Source organism: Saccopteryx leptura, chromosome 1 (assembly GCF_036850995.1).
Source record: "Saccopteryx leptura isolate mSacLep1 chromosome 1, mSacLep1_pri_phased_curated, whole genome shotgun sequence".
In the NCBI taxonomy this organism is placed as follows: Eukaryota; Metazoa; Chordata; class Mammalia; order Chiroptera; family Emballonuridae; genus Saccopteryx; species Saccopteryx leptura.
The window spans coordinates 301,871,192-301,894,289 of record NC_089503.1 but is presented as its reverse complement, the minus strand read 5'-3'; the positions used below and the strand labels follow the sequence as shown (position 1 = coordinate 301,894,289).

At 39.3% G+C, this 23,098-nt stretch overlaps 1 protein-coding gene and 1 pseudogene across 3 annotated transcripts in view; both read right to left on the bottom strand.

The window, feature by feature from the left end:
- FGD6 (FYVE, RhoGEF and PH domain containing 6) overlaps positions 1–23,098 on the bottom strand; it is a 127,968-nt gene that overhangs the window by 81,925 nt on the left and 22,945 nt on the right. Inside the window, exons 3-4 of one of the 3 annotated variants that reach the window (XM_066357359.1) lie at positions 6,321–6,368; positions 2,844–2,994 (exon numbers count right to left, since the gene is read on the bottom strand). In XM_066357359.1, the coding sequence (XP_066213456.1) occupies positions 2,844–2,994; positions 6,321–6,368 (199 nt within the window). Of the gene's footprint in view, positions 1–2,843; positions 2,998–6,320; positions 6,369–23,098 lie in introns of all 3 variants that reach the window. The other 2 variants (XM_066357365.1, XM_066357368.1) reach the window with 2 other exon arrangements.
- LOC136389415 (10 kDa heat shock protein, mitochondrial pseudogene) lies at positions 365–671 on the bottom strand (annotated as a pseudogene).

Below are 23,098 nucleotides of genomic sequence, written 5' to 3'. Positions count from 1 at the left end.
CTCTCTCTCTCTCTCTCCTCTCTAAAATGAATAAATAAAATTAAAAAAAAAAAAAAAATGGCCCGGGCGCTGGGGATGGCTCTGTGGCCTCTGCCTCAGGCGCTAGAGTGGCTCTGGTCGCAACATGGCGACGCCCAGGATGGGCAGAGCATCGCCCCCTGGTGGGCAGAGCGTCGCCCCTGGTGGGCGTGCCGGGTGGATCCCGGTCGGGCGCATGCGGGAGTCTGTCTGACTGTCTCTCCCTGTTTCCAAGCTTCAGAAAAATGAAAAAAATAAAAAATAAAAAAAAAAATAAAAAAGAAAGGTTTCAAAACTTTAGTGGAATGGGCAGTTTCACGTGATGCCATTTCAATAGTGATTTATTTCAGTCTACATACTTTCTAAGAATGTCATCATCTCTAAATAAGAAATTATCCTTGTCATCTAGAACCACTTTGGTGCCTCCGTATTCTGGAAGAACTTTGTCACAAATTTTCATGCTAACTCATTGAATCTCTCCACCCTTTCTTTTGGAGCCTGCTCTAACAGCTACTGCTGTTGCTTGTAATACTTTTCCTTGAGATTTTTCTGGAAGCCTAATGCTTCCTTCAGTTACAGTTTCCACAGCACTCCTCTCTAATAATGCTTGGTCAAAGAATGGAAAGAAACTTTCTAATTGCCTATCCTGCCATAACACCAGCCACCATAATTTATACTCCACTCTTGTGCTGTGGTTGTAAGGAGCCAGTCATTAGTTCTTCAAGTAGGTTCTCAATCATTTGCTCTCACTTGTCTTCTGGTATCCCTATGATGTAAATGTTGGTATGCTTGACATCCCAAATGTTGCTTAATCTCTCTTTATTTCTTTTTTAATTCTTTTTCCTGGTCTGAATGGGTGTTTTCTACTATCTTGTCTTCCAAATTGCTGATTCACTCTTCTGTTTCTCCTAATCTACTGTTTATTCCTTTTAATATATGCTTCACTTCTGGGATGAAATGCTCAAAATATCAATTTTATGGTTTCTAAGTTCTTTTTTTTATGCTTACTCTCTGTTGAAGTTCTAAGTTCCTTGAGCATCCATATAACCAGTGTTTTTTGAGTTTTTTTAATTTTTTGACAGAGACAGAGAGAGAGTCAGAGAGAGGGACAGATAGGAAGAGAGATGAGAAGCATCAATTCTTCATTGCAGCATCTTAGTTGTTCACTGATTGCTTTCTCATATGTGTCTTGACTGGGGGGCTACGGCAAAGTGAGTGACCCCTTGTTCAAGCCAGCAACCTTGGGCTCAAGCCAAGTGACTTTGGGCTTCAAGCCAGTGACCTTTGGGTTCAAGGTAGTGACCATGGGGTCACATCTATAATCCCATACTCATGCCAGCAACCCCATGCTCAAGCTGGTGAGCCCGTGCTCAAGCCAGATGAGCCTGCACTCAAGCCAGCAACTTCAGGGTTTCTAACCTGGGTCCTCTGCATCACAGTCCAACACTATCCACTGCACCACCACCTGGTCAGGCATATAACCAGTGTTTTAAACTCTGTATCTGCTATACTGGCTACCATTTCACTTAGTTCTTTCTCTGGAGATTTCTCCGCTTCTTTCATTTGGGGCTTGTTTCTTTGGTTCCCCATTTTGGCTGCCTCTCTGTGTTTGTTTCTAGGTATTAGGTATATCTGTTGCGTATTCCAGTCTTGGCAAGGCGGCCTTATGTAGTAGGTGTCCTGTGGGGCCCAGTGGTGTGGTCTCCCTGATCACCTGAACTGGGTGCTCCAGGAGTGTCCCATTTTGGTCTGTATGTACCCTTCTGTTGTAGTTGAGCCTTGAATGCTGTTGACACATCAGTGGGTTAAACTGACCTTCAGGCTGACTGATTATGAGTACTGGGCAGGACCACAGCTTATGAACTGCTTTGTGAGGGCTGACACCATGAAGTGGGATTCACCCCAGTGGGGCCTGGCGCCTGCCAAGATTATCCTTTGGGTGTGTCTTATGGAGCTAACTAGGTGGCGCTCCGTTGTGGCTGAAGCCAGCACTGGTTGTGTTGGTTCTGTGGCCTCTGGGGGACTCTGGTTCAAGTCAATGTCAGGCACTGACTGTGAATAGCCTGGAGCTACCTGTTAAGAGCTACAAAACAATCTGCCACATGGGGAAATTGCTCAACACAGGCATAATGACAGACATCCCTCCACTCCTTGCCCTGAAGCCACACAACTCAGTTGATCCCTGTATGTCTCTGGCGCACACACACACACACACACACACATACACACCCCAGCAACCTGCCCAGAATTCCATAAGAATTTTTAAAGAAAAATTGTAATGCAGGCCCAGGCTGTCAACAAAAGAGCCTGGGGCCATGCATGAGTTGGATGGGGCAGGGTCTCAAGCAGTTATCAGTGGAGCCAGTGGAGTTCACTAGGCTAGGCTAATGGCATTTAGATTTGTCCATGTTGGGAGAGAGCTCAACACAAGAGAGATGATACCTGTAGGCTTTACAAGGGAAGTGCTCAACACATGGACAGTGGCAGCTGCCCCTCCAGCTCTCACTCTGAAATCACACAACTCATTCTCTTTCTGTATATTTCTGGTGCCTCCCTAAGCCACTGACCCAACACCAGAACCCAATGTGAGTGTCTGCAAGTGGACCTTGTGCATGGGCCCTATAAGACAATACCTGGGTTTCCAGCAGCCTTCTGTCTCATCCAGTCTGAAAGAATCCCTACTGATTTTCATAGCCAGATGTAATGTGGGCTCCTCTTAGCAGAAATTAAATTTCAATTAGAAAAGTGTTTTATAATTTTTAAGTAAACTAACTTGGGATTTTGTGTCTATCATACTGATAATACAATTAAATACCAACATCTACCTGTTTATCTCCCAGCAGGTCAGGCTCCCCTTTGCTAGAACCAGAGCTGACATCATCTTCATCAGAACTGTTGATGACTTCCTCCTCATCCGAAGGAAGGTCACCAAGACCAAGGTCCAGATCATTGTGTCCTTCCTGGGATGCTCCAGAACTGCTTCAATAGAAAGTGTAGCATTAGTCACCTTTAAAAACAAGAAATTCTACCAAAAAAACACAAAATCTACCATCTTATTCATTTGATGTAAGCAAGGTATAGCTAAGAGAGTTAGAGTAATAGAAATAGCCAGATCAAACTTCCCCTTCCCTTTCCCCATCTCAGCTGTCAAAACACATAATCATTTTCATTTTAAAATAATCATCTTCAAAAACATGTATTTTCATGATCAGAAGGTTGGTGAGAAGCAAGTTTACCAGCTGCCCCCATCCTATGATTTAATATATCCTTATTCTAGGTCAGATTTCTACTAGTACAAATTAAGAAGCCGCACAGGACATGGGCACAAAAGAAACATTAGAAGAGGTGCTGCTTCTTTGAGTCTCTTTGTTTTGTTTAACTAATAAATCTACAAGGATTAAAAGGTAATGATGGCCGTCACAATCAACAATACATGTGTAATGTGAACATGTGTTCACCTCCCTGATTATAACAAACTGCCTTTATGTAACCACATCATAAGACATTGGAAGGAAAGAGGATATTACAAATTCTCGGGCTCTGCTCCAGATCTGCTGATTCAGAAACCCTAGGGGTGCAGGGCCCCTAGGCAATATATGCTAAAGTTTGAAACCACTGTACCAGGCCATTTACCAACTCCTCCTCACTAGCCTGTCATCATCATTTTCCCCTTTGTATTGAGACACATCTCTTGAGTCTAAAAGTCACTGTTGCAACCCAGTTGGTGGGGGGAATTCCATAGCAAAGTTCCTCAGGAAGATGACAGAAATAATACTTTCTAGCTCTAGCTTTAGTCATAAAGACTCAGGAATAAACTACTTGTAGGATCTGCTTTCCTGCCTGTAGTCTGCAGGAGTACCTGCAGAAGAGAAGTCAGTAAAAACCACAGAAAAACATCATGGTGAACAATCAGGCAGAATAAACACAGTTGCACTTCACTCTGGCAGGCCCCTTTAGCAGGTCATGGGCAGGTCATTCAATGGCCAAGGCTCCCACAAGTTATGAGAATCTCTAACAGGAATCTTAAGAGCTTGAGATAAATTTTTCTGCCAGTTCCTGTAGGATACAGACTTGCCTCAGATGCCATTCCTAGAATCCAACTGTTAAACAAACCAGTTGGATAGAGGCAGAATGCCAAAAGGAACACTTCCCTCTGCCAAAGATGGGGTTTCCTATTACTCAGTGCCTGGAGGGCCTTAGGGAATCATATCAGCCTCAATTAGGTGGGTGCACACTTTATCACAGCTCCCTATGACAAAAAGGCGACTCATTTCCCGCGGAGTAGTGGCAGTCAAGTACGGAAGCTTTCTACTCAGATCATTGGCAAGATTCACTGTCTCTGGGTGAGGGAAGATGAACCCAACCCAGCTGGGTAATTAGTTGATTTAGATTAATAGCAGTAAATGAATTAACAGGATCTACAGACTGCAGGATCCATCCATATAAATAGAAGAGAGACAAAGTGTTGTTTTTATCTTAATTCTTTGTCCCTTAATAGTCTCTAAATCCCTGTTAGAACATATTCAATCTATGACTAGCTTCAGTATCACCAGGTTGCTTCTTAGAAATAAAAAACCTCAGGTTTCGCCCTACCCCACTGAGTCAGTCTGGCTGTAACTAAATCCTAGTAATGTGGATTTTCTGGATCAGCCTATTAGTGTGTTCTTTTGCACTCAACAGTGTAAAAATTTCAAATAATCAGTTATAAAACTGAGGCACATTTGAGGAAATTACATTTACTTTGTCTAAAAGGGGAGCTGAGAGGTTTTTCTTAACATTGGAAAGCTATTGTTAAAAAGATAGTAACCATTAGGGACATAAACGTTTACAAAAGTTAATATTTAAGAACAAGAAAAAAGGAGCCTTAGATATTAAAATAACATAGACCAAAACATAAAATGTTTGGAGATTTTAGGTATGAATATTGTTTTCCTACAGAACACCTTCCTTGACCCACCTCTATAACTAAATTAATTTACTTGATGCTGAAACCATCCAATCTTACTTGACTGCACTTGGTAGTAAATTTGTTCCTCTCATTAAAATGTAAACTCCTAAGGACAAGGAAATTGTTGTTTTCGGTTGAATCCCCAGCATTCTGCTTGACACATAATAGACCCTCCATAAATTTTTACTGATTAAACAAAAATATTAAAAAGAAACAGAAGGTCCTGTCAGGTTGGTTCAGTGGATAGAGCATCAGCCTGGTGTGCAGACGTCCCACATTCAATCAGGGCATACATGAAAAGCAACCCTCTGCTTCTCTTCCCCTCTCTCTCCCCCTTCTCTCTCTCTTCCTCTCTCACAGGCAGGGTTCAACTGATCCAAGCATTGGCCCTGGGCACTGAGCATAGCTTGGTTAGTCTAAGTATCAGCCTCAGGCACTGAGGCTAGCTCAGTTGATTTGAGCAATGGCCCTAGATGCGGATTGCCAGGTGGATCCCAGTCAGGGTACATGTGGGAGTCTCTCTCACTATCTTCCCTACACTCCCTTAAAATAAAAAAGCAACAGAACAGTCAGGAATGTTTAGACAGTATGTATTTATGGTAGTGGTGATCACAAAGAAATGCTGGGGGGGAATACTGAAAAGTGTGTAGTTTAAAGGAGAAGGGGCATCCTAAGCATCACATTCAATGATATGGAAGTGGGAATGTTTGTGTTTAGACACCAAAAATAACATTTTGGCTGAAGCAGAGGCTCCTATAAGTAATTAATGGAAAACAAGCTTGGAAAAGATGACAGGTGCCAGGCTGCCAAGGGGCATGAAAAATAGCTAAACAGTTTATATTCATCCTGTAGGCCTTCAACAGAAATTCAAATCTTACAATAGCTCTCCAAGCAGGATGTCAATACCATACTTCTTTCTCATTTGTGCCAACAGGGAAGAGAATGGTATCTCTTTTGTCAAACTTGGTAAGCACAGCTGTTGTCCCAATCCCCCACCTAACCAGGGAAAAGGACATCCCTGTTTATTAGCATCAAAGAGAGCCCTCTGATGATCTCAAAGCTTATGTTGAAGTTAAGGGAGTTTCCCACACACCTAGATGGTAAACAGTAGAGACCATTTATGATTTCTGAAGCTTAGGGAGGAAGATTAATCTTGTAACCAGTGAACTAACTGGAGATGAACTGAGGGTGGGCACAGTGACAGAGATCTATGAAGGTAACTTCACGAGGGCAGGCAGCCTGAACCAGAGTGGCTACATCAGGAACTGAGAGGAAGGGTTGAATGTAAGAGAAAAATCATCAGGGTTAAGGTAAAGAGATGGATAAAAACTCATCTTTCTTCAGGAACACTCACCAGCAAAATGACAGTGACATCAACTGAACAGAAATTGTCAACAGGGATCTATTTTAAAGGAAGGGTAATGACTTTAGCAGCAAAATCAGGAAAGATGGCATCCAGTATCTACATTTATATGTTAATTTCTACAGGATTATACAGAGAAAACTGTTAATTAATCTGCTTTCCCACATATTAACAGCTTTCAAATACATCCAGATAATTTTAGATTTCTCATAATAAAATACAGATTCTTCACTGATGCCCACCATTGTGTTTAGAGCTCTTCCATTCCTTGTATTTCTTGTCCACTGTCAGGAAGATAACACCCTAACTCTGTCTGCACTGGGGTTAAAGAAACAGGACATGGTTTTCTCCACACTTTCCTGCCTAGTTATATCAGAACTTGATAATTGAAGTAAAAAGAAAGTAAGCTGCAACAACAACCAACAGAGTCAAGACTACTGCCCCAGGCTACCTTTTCCTAGAGAAGTCTTGCTTCTAGAAAATATATACATATTTTTTCAAATATGCTGGAATAAAAACAGAGATATGTAAAGCCAGAACTAAATTTCCACTGACCAGGGAACTGGTCCTTCTAGTCCACATGCTAAGGGTCTATACATTTAGAGTGCTGATTATTTAATGCCATCGCGCTTTAAAAAATTACTTATTTTTATGTTATTTTCTATATATTGGCAGACCCTCTTCCACTGGGAGCACATCAAATTTCTCTTTTAGGTAAGATGTCAAATCAAGAATGATTTCGCTTTTAGAAGGAACTGTCTTTTTAAAAATACATGTTTAATCCATTTCCCCTAACAGTGTTCAGGAACATAAGACCTGCACAGTGCCCAGCCAGGCATCACCACCAAACATCCTCATGAACCTCCCTTAAATGACTAATTCCAGCAACTGGGAAGGGAGAAGGACAAGGGTGGCAGAGAAAGGGAGACGAAAAGCTGAGTTAACTGAAGAATGTTTTTAAAGCACCGAATCATATCCTCTTGTTGTTGACAAATCTAGTTTCTTTTTCATCTTTTGACTGTGACTTCCATCTGAACCCCTTAAAACAAAGAATGCAGTAGGTAATTCCTCCCCAACTTGAAGAAAGAAGTTCATTCCAATACCCTCACCTTCAGGAGTTTCCTTCTCACTTCTAAGTCACAACACGTAAATGTGAACTTCTATGATCTTTCTCTTCCTCTTCTTCCTACTCCTGGCCCACAAACTGAACACAACCAGCTCGTCCTCAGGATGTTGTTATAATTCCTTTTCAAATGCTGTCTCATTATGACTTGGTGATTATGTGTTTCCTTTGGCTCTTTCATGTTTACCACAGATTTAGTGAAAAAAAAAAAAGAATACTAAGAGCATCAAGAATGAACATTACATAGAAAAATTACCAAAAAAAAAAAATTTTAATGTTATATATTATTGTATGTCAACTATATAAAATTGTTTCACAATTTTCACCAGAAAAAAATGTTTCTATTCAGTTCACTTTTTTACTCTGTTACTTTCAGTTCCCTTATAAAATTACACATCCCAGGATCACAGTAAAAACCTGAATCAGCCTGGCCAGGCAGTGGCGCAGTGGATAGAGTGTTGGACTGGGATGCGGAGGACCCAGGTTTGAGACCCCGAGGTCGCCAGCTTGAGCGCCGACTCATCTGGTTTGAGCAGAAGCTCATCAGCTTGGACCCAAGGTCGCTGGCTCGAGCAAGGGGTTACTCAGTCTGCTGTAGCCCCACGGTCAAGGCACATATGAGAAAGCAATCAATGAACAACTAAGGTGTCCCAACGAAAAACTAATAATTGATGCTTCTCATCTCTCTCTGATCCTGTCTGTCCTTATCTATCCCTCTCTCTGACTCTCTGTCTCTGTAAAAAAAAAAACCCAAAAAACAAAAAACAAAAAAACTTGAGTCGAATCAACAAAAATTCAAAACCATGTTTATTCTCATTTTCAGGTCCTTGTCTCAATTATACAGTACTTGTAGAATTTTCTCCACCTCCATCCAACTCAGATGATTTTCCTTAGAACTAGCACTATAATGAATGAATTCTCTATTTCTTTTAGGAAACAGGGTAGAACTTGTGAAATGGCCATACATTGCCATTTTTGCCCTTTCATAAATCATGATTCACATATTTATGTCATATTTTTAGGTTTTTCCAAACATAGATTGTTGCACAATTATTTTAAGTATGTACAGAGCTAGGGTGAGAGAATATAAAAGCAAAAAGCAGAGTCTGAAGCAAACTTATATGATCAAAATAAATATTAAGTTCAACAAATGTGACCTCTCCGTGATGAGAGGTAAACCAGATTATCTAATAGGTCTTACTCATTATTAAATGCTTTGACTAAAAAGATAAATTGTTGCTTCAATAAGAAGTAAAGTTGTGATGGCTGTTGTTCTTATTACAGTATAATAACAGAAATCCTCTCCAAAGAAAAGTATATACATTAGTTTCTTTTCATTTTATTTATTTATTGATTTTAGAGAAAGGAAGGAAGGGAGAGCAGAGAGAAAGAGAAACACCAATTTGTTGTTCTACTTATCTACGCATTCACTGGTTGATTCCTTTTTGGGCCCCACCAGGGACTGAACCCACAACCTTGTATATCTGAATGATGCTTTAACCACTGAGATATCCAGCCAATGCTACATTAGTTTCTGGATAAACGTTAACTTTTAACCTTCTTTGAAAGACTGCCTAAGGTTAAGACGGCTTTATTTGAATTTTTAAATAATTAATTTATTATCTTAATTTCAGGTGAAAAAAAATCTATAGTTTAACATATGTGTGAGTGTATTACTATTTTGAGCCTGACCTGTGGTGGCGCAGTGGACACTGACCTGGAATGCTGAGGTCGCCAGTTTAAAACCCTGGGCTTACCTGGTCAAGATGCTTCCTATATCTTCCCCCTTCTCTCTCTCCCCTCTCTAAGATGAATAAAAATAAAATCTTAAGAAAAGAAACTATTTTGAGTTACATGCTTCGATTACTAACTACAGAATACAAAAAAATAAAATCCCTTAATAAGGGATAGCACAGCAGGGGTTTGTTACCAAAACCAAAGAAAAAAGCAACTTGCAGTATAAAATGTACACAATTGGTTTTTTTATTCTTTGGTTTATGAATAATAACCAAGCATTTAAAACTAGCCAGCTGGGATTCTGTGGCTTCAGAAAAAGAAAGCACAGAAAAACACTTGGCTTTCCTGAAATATAAACTGGAGCACTGCTTAAAAACTGGCTTTGGCCCTGGCCGGTTGGCTCAGCGGTAGAGCGTCGGCCTAGCGTGCGGAGGACCTGGGTTCGATTCCCGGCCAGGGCACATAGGAGAAGCGCCCATTTGCTTCTCCACCCCTCCGCCGCGCTTTCCTCTCTGTCTCTCTCTTCCCCTCCCGCAGCCAAGGCTCCATTGGAGCAAAGATGGCCCGGGCGCTGGGCATGGCTCTGTGGCCTCTGCCTCAGGCGCTAGAGTGGCTCTGGTCGCAATATGGCGACGCCCAGGATGGGCAGAGCATCGCCCCCTGGGGGGCAGAGCACCGCCCCTGGTGGGCGTGCCTGGTGGATCCCGGTCGGGCGCATGCGGGAGTCTGTCTGACTGTCTCTCCCTGTTTCCAGCTTCAGAAAAATGAAAAAGAAAAAAAGAAAAAAAAAAAAACAAACAAAAAACTGGCTTTGGATGACTGTTAAGAAGGAATATCAGGCTTCAGTGATGAACTTTGAAAAACAAACCTGCCTGTCCTGTGGTGGCGCAGTGGATAAAGCATCGACCTATAATGCTGAGGTCACCAGTTCGAAACCCTGGGCTTGCCTGGTCAAGGCACATATAGGAGTTGATGCTTCCTGTTCCTCCCCCCCACCTCTTCTCTCTAAAATGAATAAAATCTTAAAAAAAAAAAAGCAACCCTGCTTCTAGTACTCACAGGCAGCCTGAGAGTCAATCCCTCCCACTGACATGCTAACAGCAGTAAAGGCTCAACTACCACAGGAAGGCACACAAAACCCACAAGGGTCACACCTGGAGCATGTGGCTCAGGTAACCAGGGATACTATGCCACTGGGCCCCACAGGACACCTACTACATAACGCCCCCTGCCATGACCGGAAGACATAGGCGATCTACTTAATATATAGAAATAAACACAGAGGCAGCCAAAAGGAAAAGATGATAAAGTATGGCCCAAAAGAAGGAAGAGGACAAAGTCCTGAAAAAGAACTAAACAAAATGGAGACCAGCAATCTACCAGATGCAGAGTTCAAATCACTGGTTATAAGAATGCTCAATAAAAAAATTAATTAATTAAAAAAAAAAAAAGAATGCTCAATGAACTTAGGGTACAAGTACATGAAATCTGTGAGAACTTTAACAAAGACATAGAAAATATAAAAATGGAGATAAAAAGCATAAAAAAGGACCAGTTAGAAATAAAGAATAACTAAAATGAAGAATACATTACAGGCGCCTGACCAGGCGGTGGCGCACTGGATAGAGCGTCAGACTGGGACGCGGAGGACCCAGGTTCGAGACCCTGAGGTCGCTAGCTTGAGCGCAGGCTCATCTGGTTTGAGCAAAAGCTCACCTACTTGGACCCAAGGTCACTGGCTTGAGCAAAGGGTCACTCGGTCTGCTGTAGCCCCATGGTCAAGGCACATATGAGAAAGCAATCAATGAACAACTAAGGAGTCACAATGAAAAACTAATGATTGATGCTTCTCATCTCTCTCTGTTCCTGTCTGTCTGTCCCTATCTATCCCTCTCTCTGACTCTCTGTAATAAAATAAAAAAAATACATTACAGGGAATCAACAGATTAGATGAGGCAGAGGATTGAATCAGCAATTTGAAAGACAAGATGATAAAAAAAAAAACCAATCAGAATGACAAAAATTAAAGAAAATTTTTAATGAGAATAGTTAAGGGGCCTCTGGGACATCAAGTGTACCAACATTTGCATCATAGTAGGACCAGAAAAAGAAGAGTGAGATCAAGGAATTGAAAACCTATTTGAAAAAATTAGGAAATTTCCCTAACCTGGAGAAAGAAATAGACATACAAGTGCAGGAAGCACAGAGTCCCAAAAACGGTAACCTAGAGGCCCACACCAAGGTACATCATAACTAAAATGGCAAAGGTTAAAAGACAAAGAGAGAATCTTAAAAGCAGCAAGAGAAAAGCAGTTAGTTATCTACCAGGGTGCTCCCATGAAATGGTAAGCTTATTACGCAACAGAAACTTTGGGGCCAGAAAGGATTAGCAGGAAATATTCAAAGTGATGAAAAGCAAAGATCTAAAACTAGGATTACCCAGCAAAGCTAATATTTAGAATCAAAGGACAGACAAAGAGCTTCTCAGACAGCCCTGGCCGGTTGGCTCAGTGGTAGAGCATCGGCCCAGCGTGTGGAAGTCTCGGGTTCAATTCCTGGCCAGGGTACACAGGAGAACCTTAGTTGTTCATTGATTGCTTCCTCATATGTGCCTTGACCATGGACCTTCAGCAGATGGAGTAACCCCTTGCTCGAGCCAGCGACCTTGGGTCCAAGCTGGTGAACTTTTTGCTCAAACCAGATGAGTCCACTCTCAAGCTGGCGACCTCGGGGTCTCGAACCTAGGTCCTCCACATCCCAGCCCGACGCTCTATCCATTGCGCCACCACCTGGTCAGGTGAGCTTTATTTGTTTTTAATTTTATTTTATTTTTTTACAGAGACAGAGAGAGAGAGTCAAAGAGAGGGATAAACAGACAGGAATGGAGAGAGATGAGAAGCATCGATCATTAGTTTTTCGTTGCAACCCCTTAGTTGTTCATTGATTGCTTTCTCATATGTGCCTTGACCGCAGGCCTTCAGCAGACCAAGTAACCCCTTGCTCGAGCCAGCGACCTTGGGTCCAAGCTGGTGAGCTTTGCTCAAACCAGATAAGCCCACGCTCAAGCTGGCGACCTCGGGGTCTCAAACCTGGGTCCTCCACATCCCAGTCCAATGCTCTATCCACTGCACCACCGCCTGGTCAGGCAAAGAAAAAAGATTTTAAAGGTCAAAAATATAAATAAAAAAATGTGAGTAACTATATACTTATCAATAATTACTTTAAATGTAAATTAACTAAATGCTCCAATCAAAAGACACAGGGTGGCTAAATGGTTAAGAAAACAAGATTCGAGTATGTGTTGCCTTCCAGAGACCCACTCCAGATTGAAAGACACACTTGGACTGAAAGTAAAGGGATGTAAAAAGATATTTCATGCAAAATGAAATGAAAAACAGTTGGGGTAGCAGTACTAATATCTGAGCTATAAGAAGAGACTTTGGACCCAGCAATTCTACTTCTGGGTATTTATCCAAAAGAAACCCAAAACACTAATTTGAAAAGATATACATCCCTGTGTTTATTGCAGTATTATTTACAATAACCAAGACATAGTAACAACCTAAACGTCCATCAATAAATGACTGGATAAAGAAGAGGTTGTACAAATACAATGGAATATTATTCAGCCATAAAAAAGAGTGAAATGTTGCGATTTTACAACAACATGAATAAACCTAGAAGGTACTATGCTAAGTGAAATAAGAGAGAGATAAATATCATATGATTTTCACTTATATGTGAAATCTAAAAAACCAAAATAAACAAAACAGAAACAAACTCACAGACACAGAGATCATTTTGATGGTTGCCAGATGGTTTGGAATTGCATGAAAACAGGGAAGGGATTAAGATGTGCCAATTTCCAGTTATAAAAACAGTCATGAGAGTGTAAGCTAACCTTAGGGAAAATAGTCAATAACACTGTTATAACTATGTACGATGCTAGACATAATTTAGGGTGATCACTTTGTAAAGTATATAAATGTCGAATAATGATGTTATACAACTAAAACTAATATAATATTGTATGTCAACTGTAACTGAAAAATAAATTATTTAAGAAAAACATGTCTGCTACATTTGCAGGGGCAACCTCTACTCTTATAAATACCATTAACCATCCCCCTTCCCAGAAGTACAATTATGCCCTACTGACTAAAAACAAAATCAGGATCAGTACCCTGTGGCTATTTAAAGTACAGTCATTGCAGGACAACTCTGAAAATGAATTACAAAACAATTCAAAATTCCTTAAAGGAGAAGAGAACCTACCCAGATATTTGTACCCCTTTTATGTAAGTAATTTTGAAGTTATTAAGGTTAACCTACAAAAAAAAAAAGCAGTTTTAAAAGTAGATTCTACTAATGGCCATTAATAGGAGACTAGTTAAATAAATTGGGACATATCATGTAATGAATTATTAAACAGCTATTTTAAAAAGTAAGGTAGCCTGACCTTTGGTGGCAGTGGATAAAGCATCCACCTGGAATGCTGACATGGGGATGCATTTTTTCTTTTGAATCAGTGATTTGGTGTTCTTAGGATATATTCCGAACAGTGGGATAGCTGGGTCAAAAGACAGTTAGTTCCATTTTTAATTTCTTGAGGAATCTCCATACCGTTTTCCACAGTGGCTGCACCAGTCTGCATTCCCACCAGCAGTGCAGGAGGGTTCCCTTTACTCCACATCCTCACCAGCACTTATTATTGATATGTGTTGTTTTGTTAATGAGTGTCATTCTGACTTCTTATTTATCATGTCTCCTCCTCAGGTACTACCTACTTCAGACCTTTAAGTCTAGAGTCAACTATGGGTCACTGACATCCATACAAAACCAACATCCATACAAAACCTATTTTTTTCTCAGAGCACCCTGAGAAAAAGGTCCATTTTTTCAAGACCGAGAGGTTGTAGAGCACATCAGGAAAGGGCATGGGGTGTCTTTCACCACTCTTAAACCCACGCAGCAGAGTAACTTTCTAGAAGTTACACTGCGGATTAGTTCTGTGTTTATTTTTAGTTTGCCTGACTTGAAAACCAAGAAAAATCATAACATTCCTATTAAACTTGGGTAAAATCTTCAAAAGTTATTGTCAGGGAAAATGGAAGGGAAGCAAAAATAAGCATGCATTCAAGAAGTGCAATAAACAGATTCACTTTGAACAGGGTCAGAAACATTTCATCAAGTCATACATTTCTAGGAGCAAGATAATTCAGTAGAGGAGAGAAGAAAAAACACTGGTTTCAACATAAGACAAATGTGCATTTAAATTTAGGTTTTACCACTTACCTGGCTGTGTGTAACTGGCTAGGCTCTTTAGTTTTAGACTTCCCTAAACTATAAAAATGAGATAGTACTACAGCCTATGAAGTTAAATGAGATCATGTGAATGTACCTGTACATGCAAATGGACAGTAAATAAAGAAAATTTTTTAACAAGCAGACATGCAAAGAGGAAGAACATCATGGTCTAGTAAGTAAACAAAATAGCAAAAGGAACTGGAAGATTTTATTCTTACTCATCCCCAATAACTCCAGAAGTTATTATGATGCCTGATCTTTCTACTTCTTGCATGAATATATTAATAAAAGAATGGGCTTTATCTTAATATCTCACGAAGAATAGTATAGTGTAACTAGGTAAAACTAGCCTGCTCTTTTTTAAAAAAAATTTTATTAAATTTACTGGGGTGACAATGGGTAATAAAATTATATAGGTTTCAGGTGTACAATTCTACAATCTATCATCTGTACATTTGTCCTGTGCGTTTGCCACCCCATATCAAGTCTCCTTCTATCACTGCTGGCTCCTTTTGTGAGGCCTGTGAGCTAAGAATGATTTTATGTTTTTAAATGATGAAAAAAAAAATCAAGAGTAACATTTTGTGGCACATGAAAATAACAAAACTCAAATTTCAATGTCCACAAATAAAGTTTTATTGGAGCACAGCCATGCACAATCGTTTTTGTACTGTTTGTGGCCGCTTTGCACTGTATCTGCAGACCTGAAAAGCTGCAACAGAAACCACAGGCCTGTCATGTCTAAAGTATTTGTCATCTGACCCTTTATGGGAAAAGTCTACTGACCCTCGGGTTAGTAGATTACCCAGGAGCAGAATTTTGCTTTGGAGCGACACTTCCTGTGTTTGAATCTCAGCTCTTATGAGCAAAGTGAAATCGAGTAAGCTCTTAACCTCACTGTGCCTCAGTTTCCTCACCCCCAAAATGGGAATAATAGTGCCTACCTGCCAGAGCTTGAGGAGAATTAAATACAAATAACTCACTAATAACAATGCCTGGTACACAGAAAGCTTATGTGCTTGTGTGCACTTTCTCTATATATATTTATAAACACACACACGCGCACACACACACACACACACACAGCAGTGTCATCTCTAATACTAAAAAAATAAATTGCTCTGGACACTTATGAGTCTAGCCTTGAATAAAAAATGACTCCAGAGAGAAACTTCTGCATTATCAAGTCATGTGAAACAGCTCATCACAGCATCCATGTCTGAGTAAAGTACTCCTACGATGAGTTCACGTGAGCCACAGTTCTGCAGCAGCTCACTCCTTGGGCTTGTTTTTCATGTTTAATTTCACTGCTTCTTTTGGGTTGCTTACTACTTTTCCAGTAATATCCCAAAGCTCAGAAATATCAGTTTCACACATATCATGATACTGACTACTATTTACAAAAATTTTCAGTCACCAACATAAATGACTAATTTAGAGGTAAGCCACTAGATCTGAAGCTAGCTTCATCCCTCTTTGGTAAGTAATGATCATAATGATGATAACCTTGATGAGTGATACCAGCTGAAAAGGCCTATGAGTGATATAAGAAGCATGTGTCACTTATGCAATGAAGTTGCTGATTTCTTTAGTAATACCAACTTTTTATCTTGCAATAATGTGAAGCAAAGTACCTGTATTTGTTTTCTAAATACAGGTTTTCTTACTGGACCATAATACAGAATCTAGTTGACAGTACTTCATAACACTGATCTCTTGCCAGTAGCTGAAGACACACACACACAAGAAAAAAAAGAGGAGGGAAGTAGGGAGAAATTAAGACACCAAAAAACAGGAAGGGAAAGAGGAGAGAAATAAGGAGCAGGTAGGAAGACAAAGCATCATTCAATTCCTCCATTTGTGATGTGCGCACCCGTTACCCTGGACTTTTGTGAGCTCCTGGTGGGTCAGGCTTTGTGTTAGGCACTGAGGTGACACACAAGAAGGAAAACTTTCCTGCTCCAGGGAAACAGTGCTGACAGCCTCTGCCTTTCTCAGCTGTCTCCCAGATAATAATGGCCTCCTAGGAACAAAGATTAATTACCCTTAAACTTTCCATTTATTCTAAAACTTTCCATGCTAAAAAAAAAAAAAAAAAAAAAAAGGCAAACAAACAACTCCCATCCAAAGACACCTTTTCTCCCCACTGGATCGGAGGGGACAATGAGGGAGAGCATTCTACTTCTCACTTTATGCACATTAACCTCTTTCTTAAAAACAGAACTCCATATAACTTTTATAATTTAAAAAAATGAATACATAAACAATTGAAAAGCCCCATTCACTCGTCTCCAAGTTTTCTGATCTCAGTCATTTCAAGCATTCCTCATATTGTGTGTTTTTAAAATATATATTTGGGAAGAAAAGGTCAAAGGCAAGGGGAAGTGCCAAGCACTGTATGTTGGAGACTGCCATCCCCATCACATCCCGTTGACATGTGTATTATGGCAATGGTTTTTAATATACCTCCTGCAGAGAGCCTATAAACAAACACACTTCTAGCCCTCTACACTCTCTGTCCCCATCAAGGTAAACCTGTAAGGTAAACACAGGGAAGAATAACTGTTTTCACCCTCATATAAGTATAGTGAATTAGAGGCTTCTACGAACACCAATACCTCTGTTCAAAGTCACAGATTTTACTTATGGAATCTGCTCAGGGCATTAGCAGAAATATATACTGGGGTCAAGATTTCAGTGAGCAGGCAGAGAAGACATTTATTTGTAGGTTACAGAAGAACATACAAAAACACTTTGCATCTTAACAGTAAGCAGGCATAAGAATTAATGATGCTTACAATTACTATCATTGAGAGTCTATCTAATAAGACCACATTCAAGAAAACGGCTAAGATCTCATTGTAGCCTACTGTACAAAGGCATCAACAGTTACTCAATTTCTTTCATTTAATAAAAGTTCTATAAAACTTTGATTTTTCGTGATATAATTGTATTTTCTGAACAGTACATGATAATATCTTAAGATCTGTACAACTTAGAAAACTAGTAAAACTGCTTTTGAAAATATTTTTATTTATGGATTAATTTTAGAGAGAGAGGAAGGACAGAGAGAGAGAAAGAAGAAAAAATGCATCAATTATTATTCCACTTATTTATGCATTCATCATTTGGTTCTTGTATGTTCCCTGACTGGGAAATTGAACCTGCAACCTTGGCATATCAGGACAATGCTCTGACCAACTGAGCGACCAGACAGGACAAAAACTGCTTTATATTAGCGTGAAAATTAGAAGTTGTGACTTCTTTCTACAGGTTTGATAAGAGGGCTGAGGAATGGAATGTTTCTTGCTTAATCCATCCATAACATGGAAGGAAAGCTCACTAAAGACAGATGTATGTGAGGCCTTTTAACTCAACTCTTCTCGAAGGGAGCTTTGTTTTAGCAAATAGCAGTAATTCTCCAAATCAGTGTAATTGCTTTCCAAAATTAACAGATGTTTCCTGTGCATTCTGTAAGCCTGGTCAGTGGGATACTGGTTTACTCAAAATGCAGCTGGTTTCTGACCTCACACAAGTAAAAGCAATATATATAACCTGAAAACTATTTACTCAGATGTGACCACCTATTTTGTGCCAGGTATCTGCTGAGGCCAATGATACAAAGGTAATCTCTTAAAATATTTATTCTTGTATTTCATATATCTCATGTTTCTTATTTTGAAGAGGGGTGGTAAGAAAAACTTAACGAAGTGCTCTGATAGAATGATGAGTTAGTTCTGTGCAACAGGAGACCAAGGAAAGGGATGCCTTGTACTGCTTGGTACATAATCATTACAGTAAATGTAATTATTGTTTTTATCATATTATAAACAGGATGTTGCAGGCAATATGCTATGGAAGGAAGTGGCAACACAAGTATCCACAAGCATTCCTCATTCAGTCTTTCAGTGAATATTTACTATGTATGTGCCTACTACATATCAGGCACTGTCCTATGCACTGGGGATAAAGTGGTGTAACAAAATTAAGTATTTCTCATTCATATACATTGTATTCTAGTAGGGGAGACAGATGAGCAAATAAGTCAATAGGTTATATACTAACAGAAACAGAAAGTATTAGAAAGAAAGATAGAACTGGGTAAGGAATAAATAGATAGGTGGAGGTAGAGGTATTTTGTTACCTTTCACTAGAAAGATGAGAGATTATCTGCCTGAGAGAAAGGGTTTTATCAGATATAGGGGAACAAATCCCTAAAAGGGAATAGGGTGTTTAGGAATAGAAGTCAGTCTTATATAGGTGGATAAAATCATGAGGTGAGAAAGGCCAGCTGGGGCCAAACAACAAGAAGTCTTATAAACTAAGCTACAGGGTTTGAATTTTATTCTCTAGGGAGTTGAACACCAAATGATACTTAACTACAAAGTATGTAATGCTTTAAAAAAAAAATTCTCATTAAGAAATGAGAGATTTCACTTTAAAAGGATATACAGATGGCAGTTTTGCACAAGAAAAGATATTTAATATCACTAGCCATCAAGGAAATGCAAATTACACCACAATGGGATATCACTACACACCTATCAGCATGGCTAAAATAGAAACATAACAAACACCAAGTGCTGCCAAGAATGTGGAGACAGTGGATCACTTGTACATTGCTAGATCATTGGTACATTGCTGGATCACTGGTATACTGCTGGTAGGAAAGTAAAAAGGTAGAGCTACTCTAAAAAACAGATTGGCAGCCTCTTAAGAAACTAAACGTGCAATTACCACATAACCCACAATTGCATGTTTGGGCATTTATCCCAGAGAAACAAAAATATATGTTCACACAAAAACCTGTACATGAATGTTCATTACAGTTTTATTTGTAAGAGCCCAATAGTAAAAATGACTTTTAACTGGGTGTCCTTTAACTAGAACATTACTGCAATAGAAAAGAAAGAACTATTTATGCATGCAGCAACTCGGATAAATCTCCAGAGAACTATGCTAAATAAAAAAAAAAAGCCAATCCCAAAGGGTTATATACTGTATGATTCCATTACATATAACATTTCTGAAATGACAAAAAGAAATATGAAATGGATGATTGGTTGCCAAGGATTGCGGAGTAAGGTGGGTAGGAGATGGGTGTGGTTATAAATGGCAATAAAGGGATCTTTGTAGTGAAGGAATTATTCACCATTTTGACTCTGAAGGTGATACACAAACCTATACACGTGATAAAATTATATAGAACTAAATGCACATCCACACTGAGTACAAGTAAAAGTGGGGAACTTAAATAAAATCAGCAGATTGTATCAATGTTACTATCCTGGCTATGTTATTTTACAACAGTTTAGCAAAATGTTATCATTAAGGGAAACTAGCTAAAGTACACCTACTTTTTCTCTATACTATTTCTTACAACTGCACGTGAATCTACAGTTATATCAATAACAATTTCAATCAAAAAATAATAAACTGGATTGTAAATGCTTTGTGAGTAGGAACTGTCCTTAATTTATTTCTGATTTCTAGTCTGACCAACTCTCTGTGAAGTAGCTGATTAAGCTACTAGGGAATAAAATCACCAGAGATACCCCCTCTAGCAGTTAAAATGTGACCATGTTTACGTGAGAACCAGACACCTTTAAAATCAACTGTCATTCAGTAAGACAGAGTCATGGAAAACTGGCAGATTGAGGCCAAAGTATTTCAGCAGGCTCTTATAACAAAAGCCTTCAGAGCAGTATCCCTGCAGACCTTTTCCATTCCGTTTTAACACAAAACACGGGGGGAAGAGAAGAGGCAGGAAACCCTGAGATAGGGCAGTGAAACTTACATGTATCTCCACCTGTACACTAAAAACTGTAAACATATACTTACATGCTCTTTGAGAATGAAACATCCTGAAAATGAAGCTAACTGTGTAGCTCTTTCTGGGTCGATTTTAATTTGGATTAAATTGGGAGAAAAAACTATAAATCCATTACAAGTCTGAATTATAGACTATTTTAAATGAAATACAGTTTGAGTACTTTCATGTACACATATCCACCTTACCAGGCTTGGTAAGAGAGAGGTCTTACCAGGCTTGCTTTGGCGTAGCCTGTTAGGCTTTATGCACACAGTGTTAAAATGCCCAATGAGGTGTGCACAGAAGGAATTCAAATGTGTTCTATATGATTTACAACATTTATTTGCTTAAATTGAGACAAACTAAGTTCAGTTGAGCCTAGCCAGGATCAATACAGTTGCCAAATTAAAAATTCACAAAGAGATATTTCAATCAGTTTCACCAGGGAGGTAGATTCAGCAAGCCTCTTGGAGGGCAGGTGAGTGACTGTGACCCATGTCAGCAGCCTCAGCAATGATGCTTTATCTGAGAATTTCTTTCAACCTACTGCCCAACTTAATGTACTCCCTTATCTGGTTTCCAGGTCTTGCCCTCTCACAATTCAAAAGCTCCAGAAACACTGATTTCTCTAATCTTCAATTACAGCAGTGGTTTTCAACCTTTTTATACTAGAGGCAGGTGACCTAACCAGCTGGAAATGGAAACATAACAAATAAAGTTTTATTTTACTGCATATAACAGTGCAACACTGTACAAGCTGGTGCTTGATCTCTGAACTCCACTTGTACAATGCATTGGATACTATGTAAATTTGTCTGAATGCTTTTCGCCTACTGCACATGATTTGCAAATGCTCTGCAGGGTGCAAAAAGTTGTTCCATTGAGCCTACATGTTCCAAAGATATCCAAGACAACCTCAAAATTATTTTCACTGATGATACAGGCTGATAAGTGGCAATCATTCTGAGCATAAGCAAATTTGACTATGATTACTGGGTCCATAATCTTCATACAACATTAGGGTGGATAACAATTTTGTGGGCCAGTAAGAAATTTCTGGCAGATTGGTACCAGTCCAAGAATCAGCAGCCAAAAAACACTGAACTAGAAAGAATATATATATTACCTACCTCTTTGGGGGAAAACACCTTACTATTCCTTTAAATCTTTTTTCTCCACTAAGATAATGTTGTTATATTATTATAAAAGATATTGCAGCCTTACAAAATTATTTACTTTGGGGATCCATAAATAGTAATTACCTATTAAACTAGAGTGCTTCAGAGATCAGAAATTACTTGACAGACAATGAAATGAGGAACAAGGATGAATGAGCTTAAAAAAAGCAACCCTCATGTAAATCAGTGGGGGAATTATGAGACAGGCATAATCCTTTCTGTGTCATTAATACCCATAGTGACTGCTAAATGACAGTGATCATTTTAACTTGCTTTGAATAGTGGCCACCACTAACTTGACCAAATGCAAACATGGCATGATTAGTTCAAGTTTCCAACCACTGAAACTATTTCCTAACCATAAAACCTTTCCAATCAATGAGCTCTTTTTGCATAAAAGATCTGGGGCCTTTGAAATGCTCGTTAATGTCTATACATATCACTGTAGGTGTTCTTGTATTTTCCTTCTAGATCTTAAACAAGGTTAGTAATATGTTGTTCCTTGGGTAGAAATTCACAGACATTTACCCATATTCAACATAAAAAATAAAGTATCAGCATCTCAAACACATGGAAACTAAATAGCAGGTTGTTAAATAACGAATGGATTAAGAATGAGATCAAAGAAGAAATAAAAAAATCCCTAGAAACAAATGACAATGAGCATACAACAACTCAAAATTTATGGGACACAGCAAAAGCAGTACTGAAAGGGAAGTTCATGGCACTACAGGCACACTTTAAGAAGCTACAAAAAGCTCAAATAAACAACCTAACCCTGCATCTAAAAGAACTAGAAAAAGAGCAGTAAGTATAGCCCAAATGTAATAGAAGGAAGGAAATAATAAAGATCAGAGCAGAAATAAATGACATAGAGGCTAAAGAAACAATACAGAGGATCAATGAAACTAGGAGCTGGTTCTTTGAAAAGGTAAACACGATTGATGAACCTTTAACTAGAATCACCAAGAAAAAGAGAGAGAGAGGACTCAAATAAATAAAATTAGAAATGAGAGTGGAGAAATAACAACTGATACAACAGAAATACAAAATATTGAAGAAATGTATGCCAAAAAACTAGACAACCTAGATGAAATGGACAAATTCCTTGAAACATACAATCTTCCAAAAATCAATCTGGAAGAATCAGAAAACCTAAACAGACCAATTACACCAAATGAGATCGAAACAGTTATCAAAAAACTCCCGCCTGACCAGGCCGTGGCGCAGTGGATAGAGCGTCAGACTGGGATGCGGAAGACCCAGGTTCGAGACCCTGAGGTTGCCAGTTTGAGCGCGGGCTCATTTGGCTTGAGCAAAAAGCTCGCCAGCTTAGATCCAAGGTCGCTGGCTCGAGCAAGGGGTTATTCGGTCTGCTGAAGGCCCTTGGTCAAGGCACATATGAGAAAGCAATCAATGAACAACTAAGGTGTCGCAATGCGCAACGAAAAACTAATGATTGATGCTTCTCATCTCTCCGTTCCTGTCTGTTTGTCCCTGTCTATCCCTCACTCTGATTCTCTCTCTGTAAAAAAAAAAAAAAAAAAACTCCCAACAAAGAAAAGTCCAAGGCCTGATGGCTTCACAACTGAATTCTACCAAATATTCAAAG